At 42.0% G+C, this 15,000-nt stretch overlaps 1 protein-coding gene across 1 annotated transcript in view; it reads left to right on the top strand.

Annotated features, from left to right (window-relative positions):
• Window positions 1-15,000, top strand: part of LOC137616980 (roundabout homolog 2-like) — a 792,816-nt gene that overhangs the window by 770,744 nt on the left and 7,072 nt on the right. The window contains 2 exon segments of the mRNA XM_068346846.1: window positions 14,397-14,531; window positions 14,840-15,000. The exon segment at window positions 14,840-15,000 is cut by the window's right edge and continues 303 nt beyond it. Coding sequence (XP_068202947.1) covers window positions 14,397-14,531; window positions 14,840-15,000 — 296 coding nt within the window.

Raw genomic sequence — 15,000 nt, 5'->3', positions numbered from 1 at the left:
AATTCCTCGATGGTTTTTATTATTATTTTTCTAGATGTAAAATCAAAAGATAGATAAACGTTTAAGTTGGAGAGGAAGGGTCGAAATATCTCTTCAAGTGTAATTAAGGCAAGCGAGTTTAGTAAGAAGGAAGTGGGAAGAGCATATTAGGTGAAAATAGATGACGTGGAAAAGGGTGCATGACATAAAGGTGGAAGAAAAACATGAAATATATATAAAATAATACAGGAATGTGGTCATAAACTCAGCTGAAAGGATTAGTGGGGATGAAGGGTAGGGAGAGGAAATAAAAACTGTAATTTGTAGGTTGAGGAAGTTGGAGATTTAGTGAAGGAATGAAAATGCATATGCAGGATGTATAAAGGATGATAATAAACGATGCCAAGGGAGAACGGGTGTTTCCACTGAAGGCAGTCTTTTGTCATGGTAGTATTATGAAAATTTATGGAATCTGCAAGATAGGAAAGTATATGGGTCAAGTGTAGGTTTGAGATTGTGTGGAACGGGACGTTGAGGATATGAGGTGGGCAATAATAGTTTAAAGATGGTAAAACTCAAGGATTTAATGGGATTACAAGAGAGATGCTGAGGTGATAATGTGATTGAGTGGCTGGCCAGGGTGTGGACGGTATTGTTTGATAAAGGAAAGGATCCAAAGGAGTAGGTGATAGGAATAGTAGCTTTGGTAAGAAAAGTGATAGAATAATTGATAAGAAAAGAACAGTGTTGCACTTTAGGATAGCAATTGGGTATCAATATCATTGGTTCCTTATACAACAATGACGTGAGAAGTTTGAAAATGGAGAGAAGATTAAATGTCATATACATGATCTGATAAATGATAACATCGATATAGAACTAAAGGGAAGCTAAAGAAATGACATAGAAGATGGGTTTTTGAGAGTGGTCGAAAGCTTTTATTATGGAAAGAAAGTGTTAGAATATGTAAACAGCAGAGGTAGAATAGCTGGAATGGTGTAAAATGTGAGTGTGAGATGATGGTGTGTCATCATAATATGGGTGGAAGGATGCTAGAAGGCAGAAAAAGAACATTATTTTGGCGATGAAGATGAACATTTGAGATATACAAAAATGTATTTTGAAAGGAATTTTGATTGAGTGATATTTGGAGATGATTCAGTGTTGAATAAATACAGAAATTAGTGAAAACGTCTAAAAGCTCTTTAAAAGTAGAAACAATAGAGAGTACATTTAAGTAAGAGCAGTTATGGAAGCTTAGAGGTTTGAGCTATTAATATTGATATGAATAATGAGAGGAATAAAATTTTTGCATAGACATTCAGGATTTGACATGATGGTAGGATGATTTGTTGATTAAGAAGAGTACAAAATTCGGAAGTGTTAAGAGGGGGTAGAAGAAGAAACCCTAGAAAACGTTAGAGAAAGTTTTCTACACGAGTTAAAGATATAAGAGAAAAGAAGGCTTTAATATCCAGAAAGCGCGAGACATCTTGCATGTGGAAAGTAGAGTGAATGGTGGAGCGTGTGCAGCTGGTTAGATGTGCAGCCAATGAGCTCTCTTTGTATGTTTGGGAATCTCCTAATGTTGTTGAAGTTTTCTCGTAAGGGTTTTCGTGTAGGATTCACCAGTTAACGTATACAGTACATGTGACAGTCACCATTGTCTTGATTATCTCTGGAGATATAACGAAGTTAGAAATATACAGTATATTCATATATGATAATAAATGAAGACCAGATTTTTTGAAAATACCATTGTCTTACAATTCCCATGTAATTTAGCCTCCAAATCATGCATGTTGTTTGATTTTAATTAATTTTAAACTAATCTTTTCCTTAATATATTTTAATTAGTCATTCTTAAACTCATTATTCCATTATCTGGTTTCAATTTTCCCTTTCTTATGCAACGTATGTTGTTAAAAATAAGGAAATTATGGGTCCTCTCTTTCAGAGAATTTGCATGTTGGCATAATATCCTTTCTGATTTGTATGCAGCAAGTTTTTCCTCCGTGTTTTCCACTTTGATTTTTTCTTTTGTTGTGCCCACAAGTTTGGCTCAGTTATTCTGTTAGTTCCTCAACGCCATTTTCCCAAAGATGAGAATTGGAAAAGTTTAATACAGTTTAATATGTCTATATAAACATGTAATGTGTGGATGTATATATTTTTATACTAGGTTGCATAGTTACAGTTATACTGACATTTTTGTTAATGTAGTAACGCATTAGGAATTCTATTTATTTAACGATAGATATCGCCAAAGAAAAAATAATAAAATTTATTAATGAACTTCTATATTAAATGTCCATTTTGTACGGATGGTTAGGGAAAAATGAGTCTAATATTAAAACATCGAGAATACAGCCACCCAAAATGGTATCCCAGTAATTAATAGAAATGAAGTATGTCTATCAGATTTTAATTCATTTATCAATGCAATAATTTATGACTGTTTCTTTTGATGAATAGTAGTTTAGTGTTCTCATACTACAGAAATTCATATGATATAAAAGAAAGACAACATTGAAAGTCCTGACCCTAAGAACGCTATGTAACGACCTAGGATTGGACTAAGGTACCTAATTAGATATACTCATATAGGGGACAGGTGTAAGAGAGGCTGACTGAGATCTACATCAAAGCAAGTTTAAACATGGAGTTTATTGCCTACCTGTGGACTCACGCGAGAAAGAATTTATAGATAAACATTAATTGGGATTATTTTAGAATTAAAGATTTCCATACAAGTTACTTTAATTATTAAATTTGTACCAATGTGTTATTTGAAGATGTTCTTACTAACGTAACTCAAAATTTCTTTGTTTAATGAGGCTCCAGTATTATCTGCCGTTAAGCTAGTTCCTAATGCCATCTCGTAAGTTTACTCCCAATTACCAAGTGCATCTCCAAAGTTTGACTTGATTCCTAATGTCCATTTCCAAAGTTCGCAAGTTCAAGGCAAATACTATTGCCGTATTTTTAAATTCCTTTATACCTAACCCGTTACTAAGAAACGTTGCCAATTACATGATTAAATAAAACCGCATTATTATTATTATTATTATTATTATTATTATTATTATTATTATTATTATTATTACTTGCTAAGCTACAACCCTAGTTGGAAAAGCTGGATGCTATAAGCCCAAGGGCCCCAACAAGGAAAATAGCCCAGTGAGGAAAGGAAACAAGGAAAAAATATTTTAAGAACAGTAAAAACATTAAAATAAATAATTCCTATATAAATTATAAAAACTTTAAAAAAACAAGAGGAAGAGAAATTAGATTGAATAGGGTGCTCGAGTGTACCCTTAAGCAAGAGAACTCTAACCCAAGACAGTGAAAGACCATATTACAGAGGCTATGGCACTACCCAAGACTAGAGAACAATGATTAATTTTGGAGTGTCCTCCTAGAAGAGTATCTTCTACCCTTACCAAGAGGAAAGCAGCCACTGAACAATCATTACAGGGCAGTAGTTAACCCCTTGGGTGAAGAAGAATTGTTTGGTAATCTCAGTATGGTCAAGTTAGTTATTGGTTAAATTAAAACCGGAAAGTATTTACTGATATCTTGGCCCTATAAATCATTGGAACATTACATTAAAAGCTTGTAATTAATCATTCAGTTCGTAGCTCACACAAATACTCTCTTTATCTATTACTAAAGTACTTTTTCAAACCTTAGCAAGCTACACCAACTTTCTCGTGGTTTGTTTTAATCAAACAGTAATTTATAACATTTATTGTTTGTTGATTTGTCCCGGTTAAATGCCCTGTTTTAGTAAGATCTCTTTTGCACTCAGGTTTCAATACATTTGCAATTATATACTGTATTTAGATTGCAAATGGATTGCAGCTTAATATATTTTCCATCATATTTGATTCTTAACTAATCATACTTTATGGTTAGAATTTCCTTAATGAAAAAAGTTATTAAAGATTTTTTCAACATATTCCTTTCCTTTAATTCTAATTTTAAATTACTTATCAAATAAAAGCATTATTCCTGCAAAAGATTTAAAAGCATCAAACCGATCTTATAACGCTGAAAAATCAATACGCTGCCTTCAGATTTATCATCTCTGCTCCGAAATTGATGAGGAGATATGTAAAGTAATTGGCAAACTAAGAGGATCATCATTTATCTTCGTCTGATTAAACAGACGTTCTCGTTACGCAAGAAACGACAGCAAGAATTCCCAGTCAGACGAACAAACTTTCTGTTGACTTTTCATTACTTATTCATCATACGTGATCAGCAGATGGGTGATCCAGAGGCATTTGGTAAAACAAATAGGGAACTTTTTTTTAACTCTTTCTGAATCTTCGTATTTGAGGGGTACTTTAGAGAGTTTTTTTTTTTATGGAGAGTTAATACTTATATATGTTGGAGAGGTAGCACTTATATTCGTGTGTATATATATATATATATATATATATATATATATATATATATATATGTGTGTGTGTGTGTGTGTGTATACATATATATAGATAAATAATTCCTATATAAGCTGTAAAAAGTTTAACTAGAGGAAGAAAAATCAGATAAAATAGTGTGCCCGGTTGTACCCTCAAGCAAGAGAACTTTAACCCAAGACAGTGGAAGACCGTGGTACAGTGGCTATGGCAATACCCAAAACTAGAAAACTCAAGATAAATAGAAGAAATACAGAGATGATGAGAACGGAATTTTCAATGGAAAATGAAATATAATTGGAAGGAGAAAGGATTAATGAGGTAGAATCATTTAAATATTTAGGAGCTATGATCTCTAATACAGGGTCTTTAGAATTTGAGTTTAATGAAAGATTAGAAAAAAATCAAATCAGGCAATGGCTAGGTTAAGGAAAATTTGGAAATCAAATTGCATGAAATTACACACCAAAATCAGATTATATATCAGTTTAGTGAGATCATTGTTACTGTATGGTCATGAGTCGTGGTATGACAATGAAACAATATCCAACAGATTTTTTAGATTTGAGAACAAAGCCCTCAGAAGAATATTGGGAGTGAAATGGCATGGCACGGTTAGAAATGAAACTAAAAGAGAGATTACTCGAGTGCCATTTGTGGATGAGATCATGGTGAGGGGTAGATGGAGATGGTCTGGGCATGCTCTTTGTACTCCCCAAGGCACTAGAAGAGTTGGAAGACCCAGGCCTACATAGTTAAGGACTATGAAGCGTGTAGTAGGAGATTATGAATGTAGAAGTATAGATTTAAAAGCTTAAGATAGAGACGACTGGCGAAATCTAACCGAGACTCTGTCACAATAGGCGTAAATTGGAGGTGATATATATATATATATATATATATATATATATATATATATATATATATATATATATATATATATACTGTATATACAGTATATGCATATATATGTGTGTATATATATATGTCTGTATATATATATATATATATATAACGGATTTTGAGCGAAGCGAAAAATCTATTTTTGGGTGAGATGGCCATGTCGTCCTGATGGAAGTTCCTATAGGGTAGCTTCCTAGGGTATATTACAACTACGGCGATATTCCCAGAGAATTTACCTTAAGGTACCAGAATTCTAACTCCTGGAGCGAGTATCCCTCGTGAAAGGGATATCGCGACATATCAGAGGACGTATTCTAGACACGTCACATGGCAATCTACATCCTGGACAGAGATTTCGTCTCGTAGGAGGTGATTGGCGAGATACGAATTCGGGAAAGAAAAAGGGGAGCCGCTCCCAAGGCTTCCCTATCCCCGATTCGTATGCGTGCCTGGCGCCAATCCTGGCGCCAATCCTGGCGCCATCTGTATTCCTTGTAGCGTACACGAGGTGCTACAGATACTGTATGTAGGGAGGGGTCCTACAGCCCTTTCTTAGAAAGGCAAGGGCGGGTCCATCAGGACGACATGGCCATCTCACCCAAAAATAGATTTTTCGCTTCGCTCAAAATCCGTTTTTTGGGCTCAAGCCATGTCGTCCTGATGGAAGTGTACCAGAGCATTACTGTATCTGTGGATTCTCAGAACGTGCCGTACTCCCCGGAGGTAATTTTTTCCCGGTCGACTAGACCTAGAGACCTAAGATGTTACCGTTATACATCTTTTCAACTAACTATAAACTATGTTAGAGCTTCCTGCCCCCTACAGGGAAGAGTCCTACTAGACTCTGGAAAAGTCTCGAAGAGTACATATATCTATGTATGAATACCAGGCAAGCTAATATAGTGGTCTCGCCCTATATTAAGTAAAGCATAGTTTGTAAAGAACCACTGCGTCAATATGAAATATCGACCAGTTCTCCGCACAATACTTGTATTGGACAAAGGTTTTATATCCGCATAGGAGGAAAACCAATGCAACATAGCTTGCATAAACGAACAATTCTATTAGAATTATCCCAGATAAGGTACATAGAATGAATGCTCAATTATACCAATAAATTGACACAGGTGAAGGAGACGCAAGGTTCTCAAGAACCAGATTATTGACAGGCAATAAATAGACAGGTTAACCGCTATTATATATATATATATATATATATATAAGAAGAGAATAACCCAAAACTTTAAGCATAAGTATGATAGTAAACAGAGCTTGTTTGTCTGAAAGAAAAAACATTAGATGCCACTTTTAAGATACCGAGGTATCAAAGTCATAAAAGCCTGTATTACAAATCAATGACATTAGCGTTAGAAACGCTCGGCACACATGTCTGCACTTATGCTAGGTTCACCTTCGGAAATGGAACAGTCTGGATGGGCAACACAGTGCCCTCACTTAGTTTGTAGTACAGTATGTAACTACACACTCACCCTGGAATTAATCGTCCCAATTAAGACCACTGTTCCTCGCAGAGTTAAACAGTAGGGTTAACACCGCGACCCACTGCTACCACAGATCTCTTTTAGTTCCTCTACTTGCTTCGCATAGTGGCGAAAGAACACTCTGGAAGACTTCCAGCCAGTGTATGAACGGAGATGTTCAAAATCCATACAATTAAAGAAATTTAAGAATGAGGCAACTTTCCTCGGATCGTGACCTGCGGGTGTATTGTCAGGATCCGCTCTGCGAATAAAATATGTGATTTTTGCTCTGAGTTGATTCAGAGATAAATTTGAGCCTGATGTTTCTCCCCTGAATAGTTGACCACCCTTGAAGTCTGAAGTTCTATGAAGATAGACCTTTAGGCATTCTACTGGACATAGAGATGCATCTTCTTTCAGAGGGCAGATTCTCCAGGGACCCCACCTGTTGGTGGGTAACTCATTCTTGGCGAGAAACGTAGGATCCGGAAACAGGTTCAGTTCTCCCCCATCCAGGAACTGAACACGACCTGCCTCTCTCGAGAGGCTACAATCTCACTAACCCTGGCCCCGGACGCGAGTGCAAAATAGGAAAATAACTTTTTGTGTCAAATCCTTTAACGCACACTCTTCATTGCTCAACAGAGAAGCGAAATGAAGAACTTGTCTAAAGACCATGAAATGGGCTTTGGAGGTGCCGAAGGTCTGAGCCTAGCACAGGCTTTCGGGACTTTATTAAAGATCTCGTTACCTAGGTCGACCTGGAAGGCATATAGAATGGGTCTTGTCAAAGCAGACTTACACGCTGAAATCGTGTTCGCTGCCAACCCTTGACCATGGAGGTGGAGAAGAAAGATAAGCAGAAGTCTGTCAAGATCTCCTGCGGATTCTTCGCCTTGACAAAAGGCCACCCATTTTCTCCAAGATGACTCATATTGCCTTCTAGTAGATTTGCACTTATATTCCTCAAGGAAGTCTATACTGGCTTTCGAAATCCCGAAACGCTTTCTCACCGCTAGGGAGAGAAAATCATGAGCTGCAGGGTCCGGGTTTTCTGTAATGAAGCGCAGACAGTTGACTTCTGGACTCGCTGGGTCAGAACTGGATCTGGTAGTGGTACAAACTTCAGCTACAGTTCCAATGCCAGGAGGAACCACACGCTGTTCGGCCACTTGTGGGCCACTATTGCCGCTACCCTTTGAAGGATCTCAGTTTGTTGAGGACCCTCAACAGAAGGTTGTGAGGAGGGAACAGATAAATCTTGGACCATCTGTTCCAGTCGAGGGACATCGCGTCCACTGCTTCCGCTAAGGGGTCCTCGTACGGGGCACGTACAGGGGCAACTTCTTGTTGTCTTTCGTCGCAAAGAGGTCTATCTGCAGTTCTGGGACTGATTCAGAATGAAGGAGAATGATCCTGCGTCTAAGGACCATTCCGACTCTATCGGTGTGAACCTGGATAGAGCGTCCGCTGTCACATTGCGGACTCCTTGAAGGTGAACTGCCGACAGGTACCACTTCTTCTTTTCCGCCAATTGGAAGACGGCCAACATCACCTGGTTGAGAGGTGGTGACCTCGATCCTTGTCGATTCAAGTATCTCACAACTACCTCGCTGTCTATCACCACCTTATGTGGATCGAGTGACGCGGGGAGACTTTCTTTAAGGTAAGGAGCACTGCCCTAGCTTCTAGAAAGTTTTATGTGAAAGGTCTTGAATAGCCTGGACCAAGTCCCCTGGACTTTTTTCCGATGAGAGTGACCTCCCCATCCCTCCTTCGAGGCGTCTGAGTGAATCGTCACCGACGGGGGAGGTGGCTGAAGAAGAACCGACTTCTTTAGATGTCTGGCTTGGGACCAAGGCCTGAGAAGAGTACTTAGCCGAAGCGGCTGGTCTTCTCAGATCTCTTCACGCGTTTGATGCATAACTTCTCCAAACTCCGATTGCATCCTTTAGCTGTGCTCTTAGCACTGGGTCTGTCACCGAAGCAAACTGGAGAGAGCGCAGTACTCTCTCCTGCTCGTGTCTTGATATCCTTTCGGAATCTTGAAGTCTCTTGACAGAACCCGCTATCTCCTTCCTTTTCTTCGCCGGGGTGGAGAAACGGTGTGACAAAAGGTCCCAGTGGATTCCCAGCCACTGGAACTTTTGAGATGGAGAAAGTCGAGACTTTTTCTGTTGATCTTGAAGCCTAGGTACTCTAGGAACTGGATCACTTGACTGGAAGCTTGCAAGCATTCTGTCTCGGATGCTGCCCACACCAACCAGTCGTCCAGGTAGGCTACTACCTGAATTCCCTTTAGGCGTAATTGTTTGAGAGCTACGCTCGCAAGCTTCGTAAAAATCCTTGGGGCTATGTTTAGCCCGAATGGCATGGCTCCGAAGGCGTATAGTCTTCGTTGTAGCCTGAACCCTAGGTAGGGGGAGAGTCGATGGCTAATTGGAATGTGCCAATAGGCGTCTGACAAGTCTATAGAGACGGAATATGCCCTCTTGGGCAGTAAGGTCCTTATGTGTTGCAGTGTTAGCATTTTGAATTTGCAATTCACTATGAACTTGTTGAGTGGCGACAAGTCCAGAATGACTCTGAGCTTTTCCGAGTCTTTCTTGGGAACACAAAACAGCCTCCCTTAGAAATTGATGGGCTTCACCCTTCGGATCACCTTTTTTCTCCAACAGTTCTTGAACGTACTCCTCCATAACGGGGGTGGAGTGTTGGAAAAACCGAAGGCACGAGGGTGGAGTGCTGTACCAGCTCCCGCCCAGTCCATTCTTGAGTAGGCTGTGGGCCCAGGGATCGAAGGTCCACTGATCCCGAAATTTCAGAAGTCTCCCTCCTACCGGTATCACCTCACTTGGACTGCCGTCCTGAGGTCTTGCCTTCCTGATCACGACCACCCCTGAATCCCCTTCCCCTTGAGGGGCGTCTAGACGAGCCTCTGGCTGCTCCTCTAGGCTTTGCTCGAAAGGAAGTAGACTGCTCTTCGAACGCTGGGGTGAATGCCGTGGACTGTGTCGACACGGCCTGGGGTACCCACTGAAAGGTGGTCGGGGTTTGTGCCACGATCTGGGGCACTGGGGGCAATGGCAATTGTAGTTGCTGTTGCTGTCTAAGAGGCTTGGCTGGCCGAGACGGTTGCCTAGTCCTCATAGTCTTCCTCTTTGGTTGAGGACCCTCATCCGGGGAAGACTTTCTTTTGATAGCCAGGCCCCACTTCTGGAGAAGGTTTCTATTCTCCAAGGCGGCCTTATCAACAACTTCTTTGACCAAGTCGGTAGGGAAAAGGTCTTTTCCCCAAATGTTGGAGGAGATTATTTTCTTTGGCTCGTGCCTCACCGTAGCCGAGGTAAACACGAACTCCCTACAAGCTCTCCTTGCCTTGACGAAGCCATAAAGGTCCTTCGTCACTGTGGCCAGATGAGGCTTGGCCACTACCATGAACATTTCATGGACCTTGGGGTCACTTGCCATCGTCTCGAGAGTAGTCTGAAGAGACATTGAGGCAGTCAGTCTTTCTTTTGTATCGAACTCACTTCGCAAAAGAAAGTCAGACAGCTTAGGGAGGTCCTTGCCGAACTGACGTCCGGCCATATCAGCCTCCAACTTTCCCACTGAGAACGTAAGATGGACGTCCTTCCAGTCTTTGTGGTCCATAGGCAGGGCCAGCGACAAGGGTTTACACTCCTCTAGGGAGGGGCAAGACTTGCCGGCCTCGATTGCTTTTAGTACAGCCAGAAACCCTTTCTGTAAAAAGGGGAAGGCTCTAGTAGGCGAGGACACAAAGGAAGGGAGCTTCCTATTCAATGCGGCTACCTTTGAGTTAGAGAAGCCCCTCTCTTTCATCGAGGATAAAAGTAGAGCTTGAGCCTTAGCATGGTCCATCACTATGACCTCCTTCGGCTCTGTCTCCTCCTTTGAAGCTGGTTCCTTCCTCAGCCGGACATAACAGTCCGGATATGATGCCTTGCTGGGCCAGAATTCCACCCTCCAGGGGAACTGAGCCCAGCTTATCCGAGATGACGATCTTTCCAGTCGTCATCGGCATGTGCTCAGCATACCTCCATGGGTTAGCATCTGAGCACAAGGGAAGGTCTTTCACATTGAGCTTTTTCTGGGGCCCATGTGATTCTGCAAGGCACTGCATTCGCAGTTCCATTGCAGCCGCCTTCTCCTGATTCTCCTTCTGCATTTGTTGGATCATTCCAACAATAGAAGAGAGGGCCTGTCCCAGCTCTACTGGGAGACCGGCCGATATAGAGGGGCTTGAACTTCATCCTGAGCTTCTGCCAGGAGGTCTTCCTCCTGACACCCGTCCACATCAGACATCCTGTCATCTAGCTGGATGTCTTGCATCGCGACCGCGACTTCAGCATCCACCTGGATCTGAACTTAGGAGATCTCCTCTTGAGGCTGGGGAATCACTGCATCAGCTGATGCCTTAGGGAAAGGATACGCCCTCATCTTCTCACTTGGAAGATAAGGGCCAGAAGTGTTCTTTTGGAAGCCCCTTACCCAGGTACGAAGCTTCTTCCTAGCTATTTAAATGTCTCAGTAATCAGGTTAGTGCACACAGTACATACCTGAGGGTCCCAATACCGGAGATCATCCTTGGAGACAGCGTATGCTGCGTGTCTCCTACAAAACTCATGTCCGCAGAGGTTCTTGCTGCTGACATTGCAGAAAGCACTTCCCCACTTCGGAGTGTCCTTCTGTAAAGAGAAGAAATTTCCATGAGTATCAAGTGAACTATGTATCACTGGATATGCATAGTATAGCATAACAATTCAGAAAGGAAAGACACACACTTGTGTTTCCCTCACAACCCATTGTTGCAGCCTTCCAGATAATAAAATCAAAATGGTTTATCTCTTCTAGAGTAACCAATGCAAGGTTTCCAGAGGAAACAGGTGGATCTCACACCTAAGCAATGATTTTAAAATCCTGGATAATAGACAGGGAAGAACTCAGCTTCCTATCTGTAGGGCAACAGCAAAGGGATGTGCAAGAAAAAACAATAGTGTTAGAAGACACAGTGCTGTACCAAAACCCTTACCATAGTTTTCTTCTTACTGTATATGTTATACTGAAGAATACTAGTACAGTATAGGGGGATGTGTGCCGGCCTGCCTTTGCCGGCCGGCACACACCACAACTAGCTTTAAAGTATACTACTTAACAGCTATAGGGCGGCAGCACTCTGGTTCAAATGCCTGTGCCGGTCGGCAGCAACTGCCGGCCGGTAACAGCCAGTGTTGGCCGGCAATGGCTGCCGGCCAGTAACTACACAAGGTAGTACCCAGCTGCCGGCCACACTCTTGGTGACCGGCAGACAAGGGCTGACATAAGCCGGCCGGCAAAGGTACAAGACCGATGCCAGCTGGCAGCAAAAGAACCAGAGGACTACACCTGCCTGGCTGCCGGGCTCATAGGCCGGCAGCCGGGCTCATAGGCCGGCAGCCGGGACAGGTACAGCACTTACAAGAAAAAGAAAAATAGAATGGATGCCGGGATAAGAGTGTACACAACCTCCAAGCCCGGCAACCGAAAGAGTGCATATAAGGAAGGGGAGAAACTAATTCAGGCTTCCTTGACCAATGCCGTCCGGCTCTGCCGGCAGGCATGGATGAGGGACCAAGAGAGGTCCGGGCAGCACTCGAAAACATAAGACCCTTGCCGGCCAGCAGCTCTGCCGGCCGGCAAGGGGCTGAGTCAATTCCACATCCTAACCTATACTAGGTCCAGAAGTAGAACGACGTACAGTACAGTAAGACCCCTGCCGGCCAGCTCTGCCGGCCGGCAAGGGGCTGAGTCAATTCCACATCCTAACCTATACTAGGTCCAGATGTAGAACGACGTACAGTACAGTATGAAGAAAGAGGGGGAAGGGACAAGAGGGTCCTGCCAACCTTGCTTTAGTGACAGATCACCCGCAGCTAAGAAACTTATCTTAGCCTAAGGGAGATCTAAGGGGAAAGGCCAGCAATACTTGCCAGCTTCCAGAGCACCAAAGCAAGGAAGGCGTTGCTACTCCCAAGGGAAGAACTTATCCTCCCGCGAGAACAGCAACAGGACTAGTCTGGTAGATCACAAAAGAAGGAATTATATCCACAGAAACCTTCGGTAGTGACCTAAGGGAGCTAAGCTCCCTTTGTATGTGTTAGGTCAGCGAGGGGGACTCAGCCCCAAGCCAGACAACACAGACTCAGACTAAAAACTCTGTTGTTCTGTCCCTCTTGAACCATAACTACAGGAACAGGAAGGTACAGTAACACCCTAGTATAGTTTTATCGAAAATAAATTTCGGAAAAAACCACTTAGGGATAAGCCCAAGGCTTAAACAGAGGGAAAGGGATTGCATACCTTCTCCGAAGAAAAGAAAGCAACCGGGGAGTATGATAAAGTATACTAAGGCTCCATAAGCAACTAGCCTAGGCACCAAGAGAATCGATTACCTAATTCACCGAAACTCACTCGTATACTATCTTGGAAATATTCCACACAGTCTAAAATGTATAAAATATAGCCTAAAGCTTCAATAAAATTTTAATTACACTCGGAAAAACCATAATCATGCATGAAGTACTAGGACCAAACGACTAGGCTACATGGCCTAGCGTAGGCCAGAATGGCGAATACTTCACCAAATAATACTAAGCACGAAAGGAAATCCTATGTAATGCTAAATAGCTAAAATTTATTAAAGCAAAACAACCAGGAATGTCGCTCTGACTAACTAACTTATACCTAGCGAGCGACAGCGTCCAAGACGCCTCTGGTAGGCTACGGCTCTTGTATCAAAGATTAATCCTATTAATCACTCAAAATTTTACCAAGAGCCTACATTTATACATAACAGACACTATACTCAACTTATCAGAGGCCGACGAAGACGAAGAAGCCATGAAAAGTCGAATAAATCCAAGATTTGCGAGAAAAACAGGAAAAAACACCGAGTTGTTAAGCTACGCAAAAAGGAATACAGATGGCGCCAGGATTGGCGCCAGGCACGCATACGAATCGGGGATAGGGAAGCCTTGGGAGCGGCTCCCCTTTTTCTTTCCCGAATTCGTATCTCGCCAATCACCTCCTACGAGACGAAATCTCTGTCCAGGATGTAGATTGCCATGTGACGTGTCTAGAATACGTCCTCTGATATGTCGCGATATCCCTTTCACGAGGGATACTCGCTCCAGGAGTTAGAATTCTGGTACCTTAAGGTAAATTCTCTGGGAATATCGCCGTAGTTGTAATATACCCTAGGAAGCTACCCTATAGGAACTTCCATCAGGACGACATGGCTTGAGCCCAAAAATATATATATATATATATATATATACATATATTGTAAGTGTGTGTTTATGTTTTTTTGTATGTACGTCATATGAATTTGTATATTCACATGTGTTTTGAAATTTTAATTAATCTTTCACCCTCTACTCGTACTTGTCAGTTTCATTATTATATGGAACACTGTTGATCATAATAATCAGAATAGAATACTCGTTTTATATTTAAAAATTTACGCTCTAAGCATCAGGACGTCGTCGTGCTGAATGACATCGATGATGTTGTGAATTTCTCGCTAATCTCGATCTTTTGTCGGTAGTTGTGGCTGTGAACTGCGGGAGTGGCACCAGCGTCGAGAGAGCTGTGCAAAGCTCTCTCCCTTCGCTAACATATCAAGCTCTTAAAGCCCTCGGGGAAGATATAGAAGCTTTCCGACATCTTCACCAGTTGACTGGTAAGAATTTGCCATCGAATTCTATATTGAGTTTCTATAGCGATAAAATTAAACATAGTTTTGAGGATGACCCAATTTCATCCTTAATCTAATTGTTTTTCCTATCCCCCCTACTTAACTTTGATGGCACTTGTCATTGAACGAAAATTCCCAACTTTGATTAGAGGAAGAGCCAGGAATTTTTCCTGCTTTCCCCTACTTTTTTATACGAAGCAAATGAGAAAAGCAGCTTATCTCTAATTATGCAAAAGAGATGATAATGAGCGCCAAGTATCTTCTCTCTCTCTCTCTCTTTTACCCCCTCACAGACGACGACAGCAGCAGCGCCAGGGAAAGCCAAAAATCGCCCACTGCCACGACCACCACCACCACCGCCGCCACCCACCACCAACAGCCTCCTCCAACATTTGAGGCACCTTCTCCTCCCCCTTCTCCCCCGCCGAACAACCACAAGGTCAGCCACAACCAC

The sequence above is a fragment of the Palaemon carinicauda genome, chromosome 23 (assembly GCF_036898095.1).
Source record: "Palaemon carinicauda isolate YSFRI2023 chromosome 23, ASM3689809v2, whole genome shotgun sequence".
Taxonomy (NCBI): Eukaryota; Metazoa; Arthropoda; class Malacostraca; order Decapoda; family Palaemonidae; genus Palaemon; species Palaemon carinicauda.
The sequence above is the reverse complement of the archived record's forward strand: the minus strand, read 5'-3'. Positions and strand labels throughout refer to the sequence as shown.